General features: G+C 37.4%; 1 protein-coding gene across 11 annotated transcripts in view; it reads left to right on the top strand.

The window, feature by feature from the left end:
* The window catches only part of RAVER2 (ribonucleoprotein, PTB binding 2), a 93,913-nt gene that overhangs the window by 15,917 nt on the left and 54,440 nt on the right, over positions 1–23,556 (top strand). For all 11 annotated transcript variants that reach the window (XR_011438903.1, XR_011438902.1, XM_070267548.1 and 8 more), the window contains exons 2-4: positions 4,053–4,119; positions 13,327–13,796; positions 16,769–16,960. Coding sequence is in view for 9 of the 11 variants with exons in the window: in XM_070267548.1 (XP_070123649.1) it covers positions 4,053–4,119; positions 13,327–13,796; positions 16,769–16,960 (729 nt within the window). In the remaining 2 variants the exon portion in view is untranslated. The remainder of the gene's footprint in view (positions 1–4,052; positions 4,120–13,326; positions 13,797–16,768; positions 16,961–23,556) is intronic.

Here is a 23,556-nt window from a genome sequence, read left to right as displayed (position 1 = left end):
ACACTATCTAAGATGATCTCCTTTACTTGGAGTAAACTGACTGTAGATTTTAACCACATCTACAAAATACCTTTACAGCAACACCTAGTTTAGTGTTTAAATAACTAGATACTATAGCCAATTACACATAAAACTAACCATCACAATGCCCTACCTTATTAATCAAGGGAATGCAAATTAAGAGCACAGTGAGGTACAATTTTATATCCACTAAATTGACAGAACTGAAGTATCTGATAAGACCAAGCATTGTAAGGACTGTCACGTACCGTTGTTGGGAGTGTGAACTGATAGAACCATTCGGCAAATAAGTTGGCACCGTCTTGTAAAGATGGTCATTTTCACGTGTGCAGCCCAAGAATTTCACTCCCTCAGAAACTCTTGCACAGGACACCAGGAGACGTAAAATTTACAAGAATGTACAGTAGTTTTAAAAAAACATATTAGTAGCAAAACAGCAACAACCTGGAAACAAGTAAGATATTCACTGATAGGAAAATTGACACGTGGATCATACTGTGATCACGGAACAGACTGTCAGACAGTTGCGGACAGATGAACAGCAGCCACGTGGAACACGAGTGAATTTTAGAAACATAATATTAAGTATAAAAAGCAAGGCGTAAAAGATTAAAAATAGCATAATACCGTGTTTATGAGGCTCAGAAACAAATCAAAACAACCTATGGTTTGGGGGCGCGTACCTACCGGAGGAGCGCCAGCTGTCGGGGAGGCGGTGGGAGCTACTGAAGGCCGTGGAGGACTGGGGAACCGTGCTGCTGATGTCCTTAAAGCCTTAAGTTTGGTCGTGAGATCCTGGGCACTCATTTCATTATTATGCCTCATAATTAAAATGTTACAGATGATCTTTGTGTATTATCAAGTCACTTAAAACTAAAAAAAAAGAAATAAAAAATATTTCTTTTTTTCCTTCCAAAACAGTGGGTTTTAAAAAAAGAGTGCTTTAATCTATGAAAACCTTTCTTCAAACAGTTTTCTTTTTTAAATGAAAGCAAGTCTGTGAAAGGCTTAGAAGACAATGAATTCAACTTTCAAACTAAGGCTGGGTTTCGTTCAGGAAGAAGTCCAGAGCAGCTGGAACAATGGTTATTTAACTTTTGGGGTTTTCTTGACTGACTGCTTTGAGCTGAAAGCTATTGAACTTCTGCCCAGAAACCATTTCATATGTGCAAAACTTTTCATTTAATTCCAGGCAGTGACAGTGAATTTGCTCTGGAAATATGTTACTAAAGCTATCTAGTAATTATCAATTTTGGTGAACTCCTCTTATTGTAAGAAATTTGTAGCTGCCATTGCCAGTTAGAGGACTGTTTTCCTCAAAGGTGCTACTTCGTTCCTTAAAATTGGCTTGTAAGTTAATAGAAATGTCCTAAAGCTAGATTAGTACAGGGGTGGGTCATTTTAGTCCTTTTGGTTCTGTGTGGTGGAGCATAGTAGAATTTTGGCAAATGGTTGTTAGGACTCTCTTTCAGGTTTTAAGTTTTTAATTTGGCCAACTTACTGAGGCTCAAATTGAGGGGTGACCCACTTTTGCCTGGGTCAAAACAACCAGGGCATGGAGAAAAACAATCTCTCTCTCTCTCTCTCTTTTTTTTTGCAGGAAATTTTATAAGGTTTCCCAGTTGGCAAAATCTGTATCCCACATCTGATACAAAGAAAAGCTATGATTAGAAATATGGCTATTTTAAAAATACAATTTGTAAGTTGCAGAATGTATCTTTGGATACTTAAGATCTCTCTCAGCTGATTCCCAGTTGAATGAGTAACATAACATGTCATTTGTTTATGGACACTTGATAATGTGAAGAGCAGTGTCATGTCTTCTGTATCTAGCATTTGACAGCTGTTAACTAGTGAAATGAGAGATTAGAGTCCATGCAACTAAAAGCATACCCTGGATCCCTTCAAACAAGACCATGTCACCTTCTATATAAAGTATTAAATTAGCCGATTGGCAGATGCATATGTTATGCTATTGAGAGTTATGTTTTCTTAGTGAAGAATATAGCATATGTTTTTTCTAAGTCCAAGAAAACACTGAAGCTTACAAGGTAAAAAATTATCTTGGAGGGCCAGCCTGGTGGTGTAGTGGTTAAGTTCACATGCTCTGCTTCTGCTGCCTGGGGTTCACAGGTTCAGATCCTAGGCACAGACCTACACACTACTCATCAAGCCGTGCTGTGGTGGCCCCACATACAAAATAGAGGAAGACCGGCACAAATGTTAGCTCAGTGCCAATCTTCCTCACGAAAAAAAAAAAGAGAGAGAGAGAAAGAAAAGACCATGGTAATAAGTAACCTAACATGTATATTAATCATATTACTATATAATTCATCAAACAATATTTTACAAATTGGTAAGTATATATATTTGAAGACATTTCTAATATTGACTCACTAATAAGGAATTCTAAGTTATCAACTTGACCTTTCTTATCACAGCTGATTGTCTTTTTTCACCCAGCGTTGTTTTTGTACTTTCCCTATCAGACCACTCACTTTTCCTCCTCGGCCTGGGTTGAAAGGGAAAATATTTCTCAGTCTGTAACTGTCTTTGTATTTATTTTCCATTTCCGTGTGAACACTTGCTCAGGTGCTGTGGTATTGTTTTTGTAACTGTTGGTGGCAGTGTACTGTTTTTAGTTAATCCTGGAGGGAATAAGGCAGTGTGGCATAGAGGTTAGGGCTGTGGTCCCGGGAACCAGACCAATGGGTGAATCTCCCCTCAGTCAGTTACTATGTATATGACTGCTTTGCTCTGGTTTCCTGATTTTTAATAAAAGGGGTGTGCTCAGTGCTCTGGTCCCTAGTAAAAGCTAAAATAATGTCAACTATACTAACAGCAGTAATAATAATAATTATTATTATTGAATTAATTAGTTTAGGTTGTGAACTTAACATACCAGCACTTGTGTAGCTTTAGTTTATTCATTTGCAATATCTAGCAGGTTGGCTGTACCTCTCCCATCTGGGATCAGAATCTCCAATGATGTGATCATCCAATTCCTTTAAATAATAACTCCATCTGTTGTATATTATGAGCAAGTTTTTCAAGACCAAATATCAATTCAGTGGTGAAATAATTAAATTACATTCACTTTAAGGTATATTTGAGTGGTTAACATATGTAAAGCAATACAGATAACACACAAATATATGAAATGCAATTCCTATACTCAAGTATTATCAATTTAACAGGAAGAATTAGGGAAATACAGAGGAAATATGCTGTTTCAGGCCCACAGGTGGATGGAAGTTTGATATCAGAAGAGAAAAGTTCAGACTGGGTTAGTAATAGAGGCAGCACAAATCTGAAAGCCAGTTTAAACATCTAGGGGGACCACCGGGAACTAAACTGACCCGTGTACCGTACCTTGGTGTGGTTCCTTGTTTTCATACCCAGGGATGTCTAATTAGGTTTACACTTTATATTTATTTATCCTACAGGCTGGTCCTACAAGCATCTACAGCTGTGTTACTTCTTATAAACTCAGCACATAGTACACAAATAGAAATGTTTAATATTCTTTCTATAAGAGAGGCATAAATAAAGTCTAACTATTGTTAGGATTAGGGGTGGGGAGGTGTCATTCTGTGGAAAAGAACTGGAAAACCCTCATGGAAGAACATTTGAGCTGGGATTTCAAAGGATGCGCGTGATTTCAGGTGAAGTTTGGAAGTTTTTGTGGCGTGTTAGCCCCATGTGAGGTCAACATCCCGGCGGAAAGAGAAATTCAGAGTGAGGGCTGTGCCTGGTACTCTCATGAGGCAGTGGACATTCATTTCAGCCGGAATGTGGGTCCGTGCAGCGGGTGTGTTGGGAGGTATGTTTGAAGAGGTCGGTTGGTGCCGTATCTGATGGGCTTTGAATGCCTTTAAATTAGATAGTGATGGAGCTCCCTGGAAGATCTTTCCCATGGGGCTTGGTGGTGGCGATGGTGGTGATTGTGGTGGTAGTGACAGGCTAATACAGATAGATTATCCACTGACTGCATTTGTGTGTTTATTGAACTCATATTTTGTCTCTTTCAGGAAGTTCACGATTTATTACAAGACTATGAGTTAAAGTATTGTTATGTGGACAGAAATAAACGAACAGGTAAGATTTCAGTTCTAAGCATCTGATTTCATTTTAATTCTACATATAGTCTTCGTCCAACAAAAAAGCTTAGTGTTTTTTCATTCTTAAGCTAATCTCTGAAATTCTTAAGCATTAAATCATATAAATGTTGCACAGTTTATTTTCTGTAATATTAGTATTCTAAATTTTAATCACATAAATTAGTATAGTTTTACTGGAGCTTTATGAATTTTTATAATGAACATTCTGATATTTTATAACATAATGAGTGTTCATAATAGGCTTGGTATCCTTCAATGTTAATAGTATATCACTGGACTTAGTGAATAGATTGATTTGACTCTTAGTGGGGCAAATTGGGAAAACTACTTCATTTTCTGGGTGTTAGTTTTATATCTATGAAATTAGAAGACTAAACTAGATTGTTTCCTTTTTGTACATGTGATGAGTAAATGTTTAAAAACATCTCTTTGAGATGTAAAAAAAATAAGGAAAAGTCTGGAGGATGATATAACCATATGTACACCCCCACTCCAAAATTAGCAAATATTTTATTAAAATACTTTGTTTTTAAATTTTTTGGGGGGAGGTGGACAAAATGGATGAAGGATGTCAAAAGGTACAAACTTCCAGTTTTAAAATAAATAAGTCCTGGGGGTGTAATGTACAACATGGTGACTGTAGTTAATAATACTGTATTGCATATTTGAAAATTGCTAAGAGGGTCAGTCTTAGAAGTTCTCATCACAGAAAAAAAATTGTAACTATGTATGGTGATGGATGTTAACTGGACTTATTGTGGTGATCATTTCACAATACATACAAATACTGAATCATTATGTTGTACACCTGAAACTAATAGAGTGTTATCAAAAAAAATGTTTAATGTATTTTTTTGTCTTTAAAAATATATAGATGCTGGAGCCCTAAGGTAGATCTATTGAATAAAAATCTCTGGTAGTATTATGGTCAGGAATTCTGCATTTATTTTCTCTGACTTTTAAAAAAAATTGTGAAAAGGAACGTTACAGATTAAGATGAAATGCAGTTTCTACCCCTCTCTGATTCCATGCCCTTCCTCCCTCCTTACCCTTAGGAACAAGCACTTGTGAATGTGGTGCATCTTTCCAATCTGTGCCATTATGTTGTATATCTAGTCCCGAGAGCTGTTGACAGGTTCTTGTTCTTTTTCTTCTGGACATGAGTCAGATGGTACTTCCCTGTCCCTCTGTGAAGTTAGGGGTGGACTTGTGGTTTGCTTTTTGGTGAATGGAGTGCAAGTAGAAATGATATGGGTCCCTTCTAGATGGAAGATTTCAGAGCATGCACGGAATTCACTGTTCCCCTCCCCCTCACTAAAGTAACTGAGGAAGGTTGTAGAACCTCTTTCAACTTAGGTGCCATGGTGACGTGAGCAAAGTCCCCTTCCTTCCTTCCTTCCAGCATGGAATATGCAGCGTGAACAACAATGACAAAACTCTTCTCTTTTGTGAAGCCATTGAGATTGTGGAGCTGTTTGTTAAAGTATCTTGACTCATACTTGTAATTTTACTATATGTGTAATTAATAGTGTTGTTCTCGGTGTTTTTAAAAATTTACATAAATGGTATTCTACTGTATATTTTGTTTAGCAAGTTGCTTTTTTAACTCTACCTTATTTTTCAGATCTTTCCATGTTGGTTACGTATAGCTCTAGTTTATTGATTTAAACTACTACATATTCTGCCCTGTGAGTGTATCACCCTCAATAAATCTATCCATTACTGATAGGCCTTTAAGAAGCTTTGACTTTTCTGGTATTTCAAACAACGCTGCAATGAATATGCTTTTACTTGTCTTCTAATATACATTGCAACTGTTTCTCCACAATCGAATTGCTGGCTCATACATTATGTACAATTTCTATGTTACTGAATATTGACGAAGGGATTAGAGGTAATAGTCCTCTCAGTTCCCAGAGGACCAGGGATAGTGCTGTTCCCACCAGCTAAGATGACAAACCTCGTAATTCATGGTGCCTCAGGAAGAGTAAAAAAATTTAAAAGTGACAGAAAGGGGGCCAGCCCCATGGCCGAATGGTTAAGTTCGTGCGCTCCTCTTTGGTAGCCCAGGGTTTCACCAGTTTCGATCCTGGGCGCGGACATGGCACCGCTCATCAGGCCATGCTGGGGTGGCACCCCACAGGCCACAACTAGAAGGCCCCACAACTGAAATATAGAGCTGTGTACTGGGGGGCTTTGGGGAGAAGAAGGAAAAATAAAATCTTAATACAAAAATTTTTTTTTTTAAAAAAGTGACAAAGGATCAAGCTGTTTCCTGGTAACTTAATCACATCCTAGAACAAAACTCAAGAATATGTCTATGAATACAAAAACATCCAGCACCCAACAAAGTAAAAATCTACAATGTCTGGCATCCAATAAAAAATTACCAGACATGGAGAAGAAGCAGGAAAATACAACCCATGATGAGGAGAAAAATCAATAAGTTGAAACAAACCTGGAATTGAAACAGATGAATTAATGAAAATGGACATGAAAATAGTTTCTATAACTGTGTTCCATAGGTATAAGAAGTTATAGTAAAAATTGATCATTTTAAGTAATGAAGGCATGGAATATACTAAAAAATACTCAAGTCTAACTTCTAGAGATGAAAACTGCAGTGTCTCAGATGAAAAATACACTAGATGGGATTAACAGCGGAGTAGACAAAAGTTTAGTGAACATGAATACATCGAGAAAGAAATAATCCAAAGTGAAATACTGAGAGAAAAAAAGACTATAAAACATGAACAGAGGATCAGCCAACTGTAGGCCAACTTCAAGAGTCCTAATATTGGAGTAATTGGAGTCTCTGAAAGAGGGAAGGACTAGCACAGAAAAAATATTTAAAGAATTAATGGCTGAAGAGTTTCCAAATTTGATGAAAACTCTAAACGCAGAGATCCACGAAACTTAACCAACCCCAAGCACAAAAACATGAAGAAAACTGCAACAAGGCACATGGTAATCAAATTTCTTACCATTAATGATAAAGAGAAATTTCTAAAAGCAGCCGTAAAAAAAAAGGATTCATTACTTTTAGAGGGACAGAGATAAAGATGACGCAGATCTTCTGGAAACAAGGCAAATAAGAAGAGCATGAGACAAGATCTTTTCTTTCCTGCAAGAAAAAAATGATCAGCATAGAAATTGACATTAATGAAAGAAATTGAAGAAGACACAAATAAATGGAGAGATTCCATGCTCATGGCTTGGAAGAATTAACATTGTTAAAATGTCCATACTAGCCAAAGCAATCTACAGATTCAGTGCAATCTCTATCAAAATTCCAGTGGTATTTTTCACAAGAATAGGACAAACAATCCTAAAATTTGTGTGGAACCACAAAAGACCCTGAACAGTCAAAGGAATCTTGAGAAAGAAGAACAAAGCTGGAGCCATCACACTCCGTGATTTCAAAGTGTATTATAAAGCTATAGTAATCAAAACAGCATGACATTGGCCTAAAAACAGACACACAGATCAATGGAACAGAAGAGGGAGCCCAGAAATAAACCCCTACATGTACGGTCAATTAATTTATGACAAAGGAGCCAAAAATATACAATGAGGAAAGGAAAATCTCTTCAATAAATGATGTTGGGAAAACCGGATCATTGTCTTACACTATAGACAAAAAGTAACTCAAAGATTGAACGTAAGACCTGAAACCATAAAACTCCTGGAAGAAAACATAAACTGTGAGCTCCTTGGCTTTGGTCTTGGTGATGATTTTTTGTATTTGACACAAAAGCAAAGGCAGCCAAAGCAGGAATATACAAGTGGGAAGACATCAAATTAAAAAGCCTCTGCACAGCAAAGGAAATCATCAACAAAATGAAAAGGCAAGCTACTAATGGGAGAAAATATTTGCAAATCATATATCTGGGGTTTATATCAAAAATATACAAAAATACTCATACAACCCAATAGCAGAAAAACAATCTGATTAAAACCTAGGCAGAGGATCTGAATAGACGCTTTCCAAAGAAGACATACAGATGGCCAACAGGTACATGAAAAGATGCTCAACATCACTAATCATCCGGGAAATGCAAATCAAAACCACAATGAGATATCACCTGACACCTGTTAGAATGGCTACTATCAAAAAGACAAGAGATAACAAATGCTGGCCAGGCTGTGGACAAAAAGGAACTCTTGTGCACTGTTGGTGGGAAGATAAATTGGTGTAACCAGGACAGAAAACAGTATGTAGATTCCTGAAAAAATTCAAAATAGAACTACCATATGATCAAGCAATTCTACTTCTGGGCATTTATCTGAAGAAAATGAAAACGCTAATTTGAAAAGATATCTGCACCCACATGCTCATTGCAGTGTTATTTACAATAGCCAAGACATGGAAACAACCTAAGTGTCTACTGGTGAATGAATGCATAAAGAAAGTGTGATATATATATATATAATGGAATATTATTCAGTCAGAAAAAAGACTGAAATCTTGCCATTTGCAACAACGTGGATGGCCTTTGAGGGCATTATGCTAAGTTAAATAAGTCAGACAGGAAGACAAATGCTGTATGATCTCCTACATGGAATCTAAAACCAAAAAAACTCAGCTCATAGATACAGAGAACAGATTAGTGGTTGCCAGAGGCAGGGGGTAGGGGTGGGTACAGTGGGTGAAGGATGTCCAAAGGCAAAAATTCCCAGTTATGACATAAATAAGTCCTGGCGATGCAAGGTGCAGCATGATCACTATTGTTTATAATACTCTCTTGCATATTTGAAAGTTGCTAAGAGAGTAGATCTTAAAAGTGCTCATCACAAGAAACAAAAATTATAACTATGTGTGATGACAGATATTAACTAATTGTGATTATTTTGTAATATGTACACATATGGAATCATTATGTTGTACACCTGAAACTAATAGGTATGTCGATTATACCTATGTAAAAAAAAAAAACAAGGAATTATTTACCCACCAAAAATATCTTTCAAGAATGAGGGTAAAGAAAGATGTTTTTCTGTCATATAAAAGCTAAAAGAATTCATTGCCATCAGACTGTATTATAGGAAATATTTAAGGGAGTGCTTTAAGCAGGAAATAAATGATCCTAGACAGAAATTTGGATCTACACAAAAAAATGAAGAATACTAGATATGGTTATTATGTAGTAAAGACTGTTTTCTTAATGTTTAAATCTCTTTAAAAGATAATTGACTATTTAAAGTGAAAATAATAACAGTGTGTTGTAGATATGACAACACACGTAAAAATAAAATGTGTGACCCCAAAACACCCACTGAAATAATATAACAAAGAAACTCATCGATTGTATTAAATGACGTTGCCTAGGATTTCAGTAGCTACAGTGGTGCTTGAAGAGACAGATATAGATATATAATATATATATACTATATAATATAATATACTAAATCTATACTATAATATATAATAATAAATAGATTGATAAAGATCGTTACAGTTATAAACTATGACCTTACAATCAGAGCTTTCTATAGTGGATAAGAAGAAATAATTGTATTAAAATAGGATACATTAGGGAAAAAAGTTTTCATATGCTTGCCATCAAATTTGTCCCAGTAGTAAATTAATTAGTAGAGTAAGCAATAGCAAAAGGATGAATAAAGTTACAACTTGTGTTAGGATGGAGTCCAACTGTGGAATTTTAAAATTTCAGTAGGAAAATGGAAATAGAATTAATCTCTAAACCCCTTACAGCCTTTTCTCTGTAGAGTGACATCTACCACTTCACAAGAGTCAATGTGAAAAAGAAAATTAGACTTTTTTTTTTTAGAGAATTTGTGGCCTTGGAAAGAAATGGAAGAAGCTATCAAAGAGAATCAGTGACCTCTTTTCCTTACTGCCTGAACTTTTAAATTGTCCTCATTATGTTAACCAAATTCTACCATAAAATACCTTATTTGGGTTGAGCAAATGCAGATACTTGAGCGAAGGAAAATAAGAAGTTGCCAGTTTTTAAGTTTCTTGGTTGTTAACCTGTGAATGTATACCTTCATCCATTCAGCCAACACTTACCAAGCCTCCACTCTGTACCTGACGCTGTGGAGACTGATGGAGATGCATTCATTAGTAATGTAGGGGGCTCACAGTTAGTAGGGCAGCAGGTGTCTAAACATCTAGATTATAATACAGTGTGATTTGTGCAACAATCCAGTCAGTGTTCAAAGTACAGAAGCATAATAAAAGAAGGAAGTGTTTATAATAAAACAGAATGGAACACTAACCAGAAGAGAGTGTCAGGGACGTCTTCCTGGAGATCATGGTGCAGTAATACCTGTGCTGGATTTGAAAGCCACCTGGAGGGTTTGGGGTGACCGAAGATATGGGGAGAGATCTTATAGGCAGGGGAGTTAAGTGTGTACTATGTAGATGCCTGAAGTAAGTCATTGTCTAGGGAGCTACAAGCAATGCACTGTTGGACAATAGAGAAGTGTCATGCGGAGGGGAAGCATGGCGGTTAATGAGGCTGGAGTCAGGTCGAACGGGCCTTGCAGGGCGTCGTCACTGAGCTGAGATTTGGTTTCATTGGCAGTACCAAGCCATTGCATTTTAGGCAGTAAACAGACACAACTAAACTTCTGCTTTTGAGAGAGCACTTTGTTGTTATTGTGGGAAAAGGATTGAAAACAGGAAGAGCTAGAAGAATGGAGAAAAGAGGGTGGATTCATGACCTGTTTGGAGGGTAGAATGTGAGGATTCTTTTTACGTGGGGGGTGAGGGAGGTAGATCCTAGAGTAACCCCCAGGTTTAATTTGTGAGTATAGTGCCACCAACTAGAATAGGGAATAAAGGAAGATGGGTGAAATGGGGATGGGAGAGCAGAGATAGGGTGAAGATCCTGCTATGTGTTTGGTCCTGTGGGAAGCAGTGTGTGGATGTATGGGAACTGAGGACTGGAAACACAGATCTGAGAGTTGACAGGATGGAGGAGGCCTTCTCTGAGCTCCCAGACTGGTCATTGTGCCCTTTAATTGCTTTCATGGCCCCCCGTACTCCTTTGATAACACCACTCTTGTAACTCTTTGCTAAATGTCCATCATCCTCTACTGGGTTGTGAGCTCTAAGTTGAAAGGGATCTTACCTGTTTTGTTCACCAACTCATTTCTAGTGCCTAACATGGTGCCTGGTGCACGATGCTGAATAAATGGGAATGGACATGAGTACCCAGGGAAAGAGGGTGGAGAGAGAGGAGAGACTCATGGCTCAGGGCTGCTGGCTACAGCCACACAGGTGTTACTGGGGGGACTCTGCCAGGAAGGCCCCCTAAGGATACCACCTTACAGGTGTGAGTGGAGGGGAAGGAGCTGGCAGAGGACGTGGAGGAAGGAGTGCTCGGGCAGGTATGGGGAGAATCGGGGGTGGGGGGAGCGTCTCGAGGGAGTTAAAGAAGGGAGTGGTTCACACGTTCAAATGCCCTGAGAATTCAAGTCAAATATGAGCTGACGAGTTTATGAGCTGATACATGACCATAATCAGTATTTACAAGTGGTCGTTGGCTTGTTGGCTTGTTTGGGGAAAATGTAGTTAAATGATATTTTATGTCTGCGTAAGGAAAGAAAGGCAGAGAATCAGAATAACTCAAGTCTTTAAAAAAAAAAGGAAAGTTAGAAACCAACAGATATTCATTCTCTCAGTAAGTGCAGTGAAGCTATTTTTCCTCTAGTGTTGGAAGAATTAGCTATTCCTTTGGCAGTAGTTTCCTTATATGTGGAGAGCACGTTAAATGAAAAATGTGTTTCTTTAAAAGTTAGCATCACACCCAGTGTGAGAGCCACATGGGCACTAAGACCAACGAGGGAGGAGCAGATTGAGTGAAGTGACCGGCAGCTGTGCCCCTGCTGTTTCAGTTCCTCTTTCTCTCTTGCTGTATTTGTGTTTGCCATGTTGGTATAACTGAATTTGGGTGAGTTAAATGCTCTTTGAGGCAGCTCCACCGTATGTTCCAAACAGAGTGGGAGAGAAGACGGAGAGGGAGGAACGTTGAGAGAGCGTTTTATTTGGAATATGCGGTTTGCCTTGTGTTTCTTTTAATCGAGGCTTTAAAGTTTTCTTACAGTCTTGCTCCAAATCTCTGTATTCTTTGCTTTTATGACAATAGATAAACAATTTGATATGGCTAGATTTTAGTTTCATCACATACATATTTGTGTGATATTTCAGTGATTGAGAAGCTTACATTTGTGTCATGTTTGAGATTTTGCAAATTGTCATATGTATTTGTACTTAAGGCTGGAACAACTTCATTAAGGAGACAGGACAGATTTTTCTTTATTGTTTTACAAAGATTCCAAGTTCAGCTACTTGTCCGATATCGTAACCCTTGATCTTTTCATACCATATTGTTTATCCAAAAAGTATACCAAATCGTGTGTGTTGTTTCAATCTAATTAATCCAATTTTAAGGAAACGTATACATGATTGGAAAAAGAATTGGCTTTTTTGCTGTACCTTTGTTTTTTTAGTTCTTGTTGTCAAATAGGGTTTTTTTAGAACTCTGGGAAGAGAGAAAGATTTTAAGGCTTCATAAATTTTGCATCACAAATTGTTTGGGGGAAAAATCAAATCTGTATGAAGTTTGAAAAGATTACAAAAACTTTTTTAAAAGATGGAGTATTGTGTCTTATAATAGAACTCCCAATATAATTTCTATACTTTTCTTTTTTTAAAGATGGGCCCGAGCTAACATCTGTTGCCAATCTTCCTTTTTTTTCCTTCTCCCCAAAGCCCCCCAGTACATAGTTGTATATTCTAGTTGTAGGTCCTTCTAGTTCTGCTATGTGGGACGCTGCCTCAGCGTGGCCTGATGAGCGGTGCTAGGTTCACGCCCAGGATCTGAACTGGCGAAACCCTGGGCCACCGAAGCAGAGCACATGAACACGGGGCTTCTTATATGAATTACTCTTATACTTCTTATTTGAATTACTGGTCATGATATTAGTTTAGTGGGGTGTCGGCACTAAAAAACATAGTGAAATGGAATAGAGAATATGAGTGCCTTGCACATGGTGGGAGTATTACTTTTTGATACTTTTGTTTCTAAACTGTGTATGTGTATGGATGTACTGAGTCACAGACATAAAATGTATTTCTTACTGTGAGTCAAAGTCAAAAAAGTTTGAAAACACTGGCTCAGAAAACTCTTTAATTCATTGTGTTCTTTTCCAGCGTTTGTTACCTTATTGAACGGGGAACAAGCCCAGAATGCCATCCAGATGTTTCATCAATACTCTTTTCGAGGAAAAGATTTAATAGTTCAGCTCCAGCCAACAGATGCTTTGCTGTGTATTACCAACTTGCCCACTTCTTTTACGTTAGAGGAGTTTGAAGAACTTGTTCGTGCTTATGGAAATATCGAGAGATGTTTTCTAGTCTACAGTGAAGTTACCGGCCATTCCAAAGGCTATGGATTTGTGGAATACATGAAAAAGGACTTTGCTGCCAAGGCTCGCTTGCAGCTCTTGGGGAAACAGTTGGGAGCGTCAGCTCTCTTTGCGCAGTGGATGGATGTTAACCTCTTGGCCGCAGAGCTCATTCATTCTAAGTGCCTTTGTATAGATAAACTTCCTAGTGACTACAGGGATTCAGAGGAGCTGTTGCAAGTTTTTTCCAGTATCCATAAACCTGTGTTTTGCCAGGTATGTATTTTTAAGATGTCATTTGAAATATTTAAAAATATCTGTATATTGATCTCTTCTACATGCACTCACAAATTTATTATACCAATGTGAATATCACAGTGGATAATCTAATTCTACTTGAGTCTGTCATGAAGACTTTAATGTCATGGTAAATTTTAAATCAATTCCTTTTGTTGATGGGGCTGACTATATTGTTATATAGCTAAATATGTCTTAGCAAATCCATCACTTACTATAGTCACCTTCTCATTCCATCCATCGTTAAACCATTCATCCATTGATCCAATCATCCATCCAAGTTTTATTTATCACCTTCTCTGTGCCAGATACTATGTTGCTAAATGTGAGAAATACAGAGACTAGAAAGATACTCTCTCAATACGTCACGATTTTGTAGAAGAGACTTGACAAGTAAGCACATAATTGTAAATCCTGTATGAACGGTGATATGATGGAAGATAGAAAAGTATTGTGAGGTTTGAAAAGAACATATAATTCTATCTTAATGGGGTCATGCTAAGTGAGACATTTAGAAAATCCTGAAAACTGACAACGCTGTAAGAATTTTTAAGCACTTTATCAAAGTAAAATTAAAGATATTCTACGAAATAGACAAAAATATATACTGTATGTGACTCCTTCCCTTGCAGATTTTTGATAGCACCCCAGTGAACTCTTTCTCTCTTGCTTCCCGTCATTTCTTCCTTCTCTCTCCTCTCTCCTCTGATGTTCCTTTTCTTCTTACCTCTCATTTTTCTTCCCCCGTCCCTATTTTTCTTTAATCATATTTTTGTTGAGTCTCTGCTATTGCAGTAGAAATTTTGGAGTTGGAGTATACATTATATACATATGTATTTTTTAAGGTTAATGCTGACATCTCACTTTTTCTTACATTTCCCCTACTCCAATCCTACATAGTAAGCATCCGAGAACTTTATAAAGTTAGAATATTTTGTGACAAATCTTGTCAACTCCTTGCCCAGTTATTGAAAGTTGGTTGTCTTATCATTATGCTGTTCTTGAATGCTAAGAATTGTATAGTGATATCCTGTGGCCATTCATGATTCTTTGTAGCTTTAGGTAAGGCTTTTGAAGCAAACGTGAGGGGAAAGGCTATTTGTTACAAATTGTAATTGAATTATGAATGGAAGGGACCTGAGAGGTTATCTAGTCTGGCTTTCCGTATGGTAGAAAAATGTTTATTATAATATTTATGAGCGACCATTTAGCTTCTGTTAAAATATTTCAAAATAATGGAAAATTAACTAGGTCACATCAGACCGTTATGTATTTAAATGGCTCTCAGTATTGAACTGAAACGTTCCTCTCTGAAACTCCTGATGCTGTGGACATGGATGATTTCAAATGGTGACTTAACATGGTACTATAATTCGTATAGGCATGAAAGTTATCAGAATGAGCCAGGAATAATAAAAAATGGTTTAAAAGTTTTCAGAAGATGAATAAAACAACTTTGCGATGCCTTTATCCAGGATCTGGTAAATTCAGGCTCTTTTGCTTGGTGCATCGCCATAGACTATATTGAAGACATCGTCTCTTACCTTGTGGTCAAAAGAGACCAAAGAGACTAATGGCTTTTACCAGTCTGACTCTGAGATCTGGTTTGGATTATAAGAGGCATGAGGTTGTAGGAGAAATGTCCCCAAGAGCTACATCGTTTCCCTTTCTCCCATGTGACTGGAAAAGTTTTATGGAGGAAAAGATATTTGAGAGCAATTTTAAAAGAAGGGAGGAATGCGAAGGAAGAAATTTGTTTCAGCTGTAAAAGAAAGTAGAAGAAAGTTAAGCTTAAAAAATAAGAGAAAAGAAACCACAAAGGACTAAGAAATGATTTAATTGTAATATCAACTTATGAGACGCCAAATCCAAATGGAAGTGTTGTAGATGTGTCTTCTCAAAGACATACCAAGCTGAATTTTATTATATTTATCACTTTATAGCGTGATTGTGTTGAAGATAATTCAGACATGTTCAAAACTTAGAAACAACTTAGTGTCTTATTTTGCTATTATTTTTGCTCTTTGTACCAGCCTGTACAGATCCAGGACTTTAGTATCTTCCTTTACACTCTTACAGGTGGGTGACTGGAAAGAAATTGAGTTCCACATGGCAGGAGTTTATTTAGGACACATTCAGAAATAAAGGCCGTGTGTTGCATATGGTATTTTTTTTTTTGAAAGATTTTATTTTTCCTTTTTCTCCCCAAACCTACCCACCCCCCCACCCCCCCGGTACATAGTTGTATATTTTTAGTTGTGGGTCCTTCTAGTTGTGTCATGTGGGATGCTGCCTCAGCATGGCTTGATGAGCGGCACCATGTCCGCGCCCAGGATCCGAACCGGCTAAACCTTGGGCCACTGAAGCGGAGCGTGCGAACTTAACCACTCGGCCACGGGGCCGGCCCTGCATATGGTATTTTATCAAACCTGGGGCTTTACTGTGGTATGCTTGACTGGATTCCTGGGATCTGCCTAAAATATTGAAATAAAAGTTGAACATGGTTCCTCCCACCTTTCTTCTCTTGATAATACACACTTTCTTTTACATAGAGGTATGGTCAAATAATTGTTCAGTATAGTCTGATTATCCATGTATCTGGTGAATTTATTTTAAAGAAAGTTTTTATTATTGTGTCCCTATATTTTCCTATCAATTACAGATATTTCTTAATATATAGGGAATGTGGTCATTTTGGTTTTGACTTTTAAAATAAATTAGAAAAATCAAAGAATTAAAAAGAAACGACAGAATCTTGTTTATTTTCTTGTCTTCGGGAATGACTTATTTAAGCAACTAGTCAACTTTTATTTTCAGAGAGAAAGAATACATTGTTTTCACCAATATCGTGCTCTGATACATTTGTTCTTGAATTTGAAAATTATATGTTGTAAATAAATATTTGTAACTAAGTATCAGAATTCCCCTTTTAATGAAATGTGTTACATCAGCTTGCACAGGATGAAGGTAGTTACGTTGGCGGCTTTGCAGTGGTTGAATATAACACTGCAGAGCATGCTGAAGAGGTTCAGCAAGCAGCTGACGGTATGACCATCAAGGGCAGCAAAGTCCAGGTTTCCTTCTGTACCCCGGGAGCGCCAGGGCGAAGTACCTTAGCGGCATTGATAGCAGCTCAACGGGTGGTAAGTTTGTTTTTCTTTTTTTTGGATATAGAAAAATTCTAATACCATTTCAATCTATCCAAGGTAATTGACTGTTGATTAGACCATTGTTATAGTTCTATTACATAAAGACATTCTTCTTTTTAAAAAATTGGCTAAATGCTCTCTGTCAAATCAAGCCAGGAGTCATTACAAAAGAAGAAATTGTGTTTAGTAAAGTGTACTCATCTAATGAAAATTTTTTTGAAAGAATTTCATTCATCCGAGAAACGTTTGAGTTCCTGTTCTGAGTTTTGAGTGTAATATGCCTCTTCTTCAAAAAGTGTTTGTAGATGTCCATCGTACACGTAGAGGAAGATGTGCGCCTTGTTTTTGCACACATGGCACATTGTACTTCTTCACTGCAACCATCTACTTGTTCCTCTCTCTGCTTTGCTACTCGGGAAGTTCCTCACAGGTAGAGACTCTTCCCTCTTCACAGGTTTTACTCCTAGCGCTGAGCCTAGCAAGCAGCTATTGATTGAAAGATAGTTCTTTTGGACGTTAGTCAGCCTCTTCCCCCTCGCCAGCAAGCTGTAGTAAAACCCTTTCTCTCCTACCCAAAATAAATAAATAATAATAATTATTATTGATTGAACGAAGGCAGAAGTGCACTTTTGAAGGAGTCAGGGAGCACTTGATGACAAAGGTGACATTTGAGTGTGACAAAGTAGGATTTTGAAATGCGTTGATTGGGGGGTGGAGGGTAGGATTGCTAGATAAATACAGATTTTGCATGAGACATATTAAAAAATTATTCATTGTTTGTCTGAAACCCCAAGTTAATGGGGCATCCTGTATTTTTCCTTGCTAAATCTGGCAACCCTAAGGAGGGAGAGTGCGTGGTCACACTCTAGCTGCAACAAAGCCTGTCAAGCAGTAGGATGCGATGACTGTGTGTGCCTGTAGAGTGGTCAGTGGTCTAGGTGGACTGAGGGTCTCAAGGGATGTATGGTGGGACGGTAGGTCGATGCCAAAGCAGGCATGGCTGCTGAGCACTCAGAGAATTTAGCTTGAAGTTGATAAGCGGTGGGGACTTAGAAAGTATATAAAGAAGGTAGTGGCAGGATCAGAGTTGAGCCCTGAAGAGGTTCGTCTGGAAGCCGTTTGTGGATGATCTGGAGAGAGAGGCATTGGGGGGAGGGAGGAGCAGGTAGGAGATTGCTGTGAGCCCCTCCTCTCCCGTCACTTGCCTCGTCCTCTTATTCTTTGACCTCACCTCTGGTCCTGGATCCCTTCTCCCTTTTTTCTTAGTTTGTCCTTGCCCTCTGAGGTTCTTCTGTCATTCGCGTACGCTTGCTTGCATGATTCATGCTGTCAGCCCTTCTTTCCCTATCAGTTTCATTGCCTCTGGTTAAGCTGTCTCTTTCTTGGACTGGATTTGCTGAGTTTACCATTCTGAATCCATCCAGTCATCTGCTTCTGCAGCCGGGGCACTGTGTTCTCTTGGAGAAAAGCAACAACTGGGTGTCTTGATGCCACTACAAATGTCAATGTATGGCATACGTTTATAGGTAGTCCCCCCTAAAACTTTAGCTCATCTCTCATCAGCTGCTCTTTTCCCTTTTTTTCAGCACTTATCTCCAACCTTCTCTCTTCTCCTGCCTTTGTCCTTCTTTCTATCAGACGATCACGGCTCCTACTTTATAGAAATGTAAAAGCCATGTGCTAGACTCGTTCATTCACTTTTCTCATACTCCCCTAGCAAATGTGCCTCCATTTTTTACTTCCTTTTCTGTCTAACAGCTTTCATTCCACAAATACTTATTGGGCCCCTACTACCTTCTAGGTGTGTTAGAGATGCTTACGATTCCTCAGGGAACAAAGCGGATAAAGATCTGTACTCTCTTGGAGGACGAGCTGTGCCTCCTGCCAAAGCGGGGGCTCAGGACTGCGTCCTCCATCCTCAAGAATCTTCGTCCTCACCTTTCAGCTTACTTTCAGTTCTTGCTCCGCCAGCTCCGTCCCATCGACTGATAAACATGCTTAAATCTTTTCCTTTAAAAATCCTCGCTAGATACTGGCCTTCATGTTACCATTCCTTCACAGCTGGAGCTTCTTCAACGATTGGCCCCACTCGTCGCTATTTCCCATCTCCCTCTCAGCCTAATGCGATGGAGTTGCTGCCTCCACTGTTTCAGTGACTCTGTGCTCATTAAGATTAACAGGGATTTCTTAATATGCAGGTCAAATAGGTACTTTTCAGTCTTTTATTGCTTGGTGCCTGCAGCATTTAAAGCCTTCTCCTACCTTGAATTCTGCCCCGCCATCTTTTTCCTGCCTAGCTGTTCCTTCCCTTTCTTCTTCCTTTTCCTGAAGGGCTGTGTCAGCAGACTTCTCTGTTTGATCTTCTCACTTTCTTCCTCTTCAATTCGCCAATTCCTTCAGTTATTGCATTTCAGTGATGACTTCCAAGCATATATCGGACCAAATGGCTCTAAGCACTAAATCTATATTTCCAAATGATTATTAGACAGTTCACCTTTATGTTGTATAAATAGTTCAATTTCAGCATTTCCAAAGGATGCCGTGTTTCTCTGGGGCTTGTTTCCATGTTTTGTAGTGTCTGTGTTCATCACTTGTATCTATGGCATCAGTTCGTCCGAACTAAAACTGAACCAAAAGCTTGCTTAATCATGGTCAGTCTCCTCACCTACTCAGATGCAGGTGTCAGACATACTGGCAAATCCTTTCAATTCCACTTGCTGATCTCTCTTCTATCCTTGGGACTCAACAGCCTCTTTGTTACTCTTCCCACCTCACTGACTGGAATACCTTCTGTGTGTCGCCATGTCACTAGACTTTCCAGTCCGTCTTCCATGGTGCCACAAGAGTGATCTTTCTCATCCTCAAATCGGATTATGTCATTCTCTTGCTTAATATTCTTTAGTGCATGCTTAAGTTCAAATTCCTTATCCGGCAAACAGGGCTTTTTATGATTAGATATCAGTGATAGTAAGAAATCTTAAATTTTCCTCAGTCTTAAATGTAATGTACTGCATTGATGTTTTCTATAGGTTCTTCGTACATATCATTTATCAAGTTTTTTGAGATTTAAAAAAGAACATAGATATGGAACTTTAGCAGAATATTTCTACAACTATTGTGATTTGATTTCTCCTTAAGTTCATTAATGTGCTGAATCACATTGATATTATATATTTTCCAATGCTAAATCATCCTTGTGTTGTAAATCCTAATCGATAATGATTTTTTCCCAATGCGTTGTTTGATTTGATTGGGTAATGTTTTATTTGGTGTATGTGCAGATGTGCTCATAAGTGAGAAATGCTTAAAATTTTTTTTATCATTTTAACTTAATTTTGGAATCAAGAGAATACTTGCCCTCATTAAATAATTTAAGTTTTTTTCTCCCCCTCCCACTTTTCTTTCTATTTCATGGATCAATTTGCATAAAATAGGGGTTGTCTGTTCTTTGAAAATTTGAGAGGTCTCATTTATGAAACCATGTAGATGTCACCTTGAGCCTCTTCCAGAGGGAAATCATTGATTATGCTTAAGTTTCTTCAATGGATATTGATATTTTGGTTTTATTTTTCTCTCTGTACCATATTTGGGCATTTGATTATATGCTACAAATTTGTCCATTTTGTCTAAGTTTTCAAATTTATTGGCACACAGTTATTTATATTTTATTTTTTAAATTTGTCATTTCTAGTGTCTTTTACATTGTGTATTTTATTTTCATTTTTTTCTCCTTGATCAGTATTGCCAAAGATGCATCTATTTTGTTTTTCAAAGAAGTAGCTTTTGTTTTGTTCATTATTTCTATTTTTTTTTATCTTTTGCTTATTTCTGCCCTTGTCTTTATAATTTCTCTACTTCTTCTCTGGATTTGCTCTTTTCCTCCCCATCTTTATTGATATCAATGCTTAGCTCCTTTGTTTTCAATCTAGATTCTTTTCTGATGAACATATTTAAAGTAACTTTACTTCTATAACTAATGCTATAACCTATGTGTCATTAATTTTAGATTGTGAATGTTTCAAATATTTGTTAGGATTTTCTTTTAAACTCAAAGGTTAATTAACAGTTTGTGGGTTGTTTTTTTTTTCCAGTTTATAGCCACTTAGGAACTTTTAAAAGGTATTCTTCTGATAGAGATTTTTTGAATTGAGATATAATTGACATAGAATATTATATTAGTTTCAGCTGTGCAATGTAATGATTCAATATGTGTATATATTGTGAAATGATCACCACAGTAAGTCTAATTACCATCTGTCTCCGTACATAGTTATAGAATTTTTTTCTTGTAATAACTTTTAAGATCTTTCTTAGCAACTTTCAAATATGTAATAGAACATTATTAAATATAGTCACCATGATGTACATTACATCCCTATGACTTATTTATCTTATAACTGGAAGTATGTACCTTTTGACTCCCTTCACCCATTTCACCTCCTCCCCTCCACCCCACCTCTGACAACCACGGATCTATTCTCTGTATCTATGGGCTTGTTTTTTTTAAGATTCCATGTATAAGTAAGATCATATGGTATTTGTCTTTCTCTGTCTGACTTAGTTCACTTAGCATAATACCTTCAAGGTCCATCTATGTTGTCACAAATGGCAAGATTACATTTTTATTTTTATTTTTTTTGGTGAGGAAGATTGGCCCTGAGCTAACATCCTTTGCCAATCCTCCTCTTTTTGCTTGAGGAAGATTGTCGCTTAGCTAACATCTGTGCCAATCTTCCTCTATTTTGTATGTGGGATGCTGCCACAGTGTGGCTTGATGAGTGGTGTGTAGGTCTGCGCCCAAGATCTGAACCTGCAAACCCCAGGCCCCTGAAGTGGAGTGTGTGAACTTAACCACTACACCACCAGGCCAGCCCCTTTACGTTCTTTTTTATGGCTGAATAATAATCCATAATATTCAGCCATTTTTTATGGCTGAATAATAATATAATACATATATTAGTATACACACACACATTTTCCTTATCCATTTATCCATCCATGGACACTTAGGTTGTTTCCATGTCTTGCCTATTGTAAATGATGCTGCTGTGAATATGGGAGTGTAGATATCTTTTCGAGTTAGTGTTTTCATTTTCTTCAGATAAATACCCAGAAGTGAAATTGCTGGGTCATATGGTAGTTCTATTTTTAATTTTTTGAAGAACCTACATACTGTCTCCCATAGTGGCTGCACCAATTTGCATTCCCACCAACAGTGCACAAGGGTTCCCTTTTCTCCACATCCTCACCAACGGTTATTTCTTGTCTTTTGATAAGAGCCATTCTGACAGGTGTGAGGTGATATCTCATTGTGGTTTTGATTTGCATTTCTCTGATGATTAGTGATGTTGAACATCTTTTCATGGGCTTGTTGGCCATCTGTATGTCTACTTTGGCAAAATGTCTTTTCGTATACTCTGCACATTTTTTAATCAAATTGTTTGTTTTTTTGCTGTTGAGTTATATGACTTGTTTATATATTTTGGATATTAATCCCTTATCAGATATATGATTTGCAAATGTTTTCTCCCTTTCAATAGGTTGCCTTTTCATTTTGTTGATGGTTTCTTTTGCTGTGCAGCTTTTTAATTTGATGTAGTTCCATTTGTTTATTTTGACTTTTATTGCCTTTGCTTTTGGTGTCAAATGCAAAATATCATTGCCAGGACTGATGTCAAGGAGTTTACCACCTATGTTTTCTTCTAGAAGTTTTATGGTTTCAGGTCTTACATTCAAGTCTTCATCTTGAGTTAATTTTTGTGTATGGTGTAAGATAGTGGTCCAATTTCATTCTTTTGCATGTGGCTCTCCAGTTTTCCCAAAAGCATTTATTAAAGAGACTGTCCTTGTCCCCATTATATATTCTTGGCTCTTTTGTTGTAAATTAAATGAACATATATTCACGGGTTTATTTCTGGGCTCTCTTTTCTGTTCCATTGACCTGTGTCTGTTTTTATGCCAGTACCATACTGTTTTAATTACTATCACTTTGTAATATAGTTTGAAATCAGGGAGCATGATGCCTCCAGCTTTGTTCTTTCTTGAGATTGCTTTGGTTATTTGGTGTCTTTTGTGATTTTATACAAATTTTATGGTTGCTTATTCTATTTCTATGAAAAATGCCATTGGAATTTTGGTAGAGATTGCATTGAATCTGTAGATTGCTTTGGGTAGTATGGACATTTTAACAATATTAATTTTTCCAATCCATGAGCGTGGAATATCTTTCCTTTTATTTGTGCCTTCTTCAGTTTCTTTTGTCATGTCTTATAGTTTTCAGTGTACAGGTCTTTCTCCTCCTTGGCTAAATTTGTTCCCAGATATTTTATTCTTTTTGATGCCATTGTAAATGGGATTGTTTTCTAATTTCTCCTTCTGAGAGTCCATTATTAGCTTATAGAAATGCAACAGGTTTCTGTATGTTGATTTTGTATCTAGCAACTTTATTGATTTCATTTATTAATTGTGACAGTTTTTTGGTGGAGTCTTTAGGGTTTTTTATATTTAATATCATGTCATCTGCAAATAGTGCCAGTTTTACTTCTTCCTTTCCAATTTGGATCCCTTTTATTTTTTTTTTCTTGCCTGGT

This window comes from Equus caballus, chromosome 5, assembly GCF_041296265.1.
Source record: "Equus caballus isolate H_3958 breed thoroughbred chromosome 5, TB-T2T, whole genome shotgun sequence".
Classification (NCBI taxonomy): Eukaryota; Metazoa; Chordata; class Mammalia; order Perissodactyla; family Equidae; genus Equus; species Equus caballus.
This window is presented reverse-complemented; position numbering and strand designations above follow the sequence as displayed.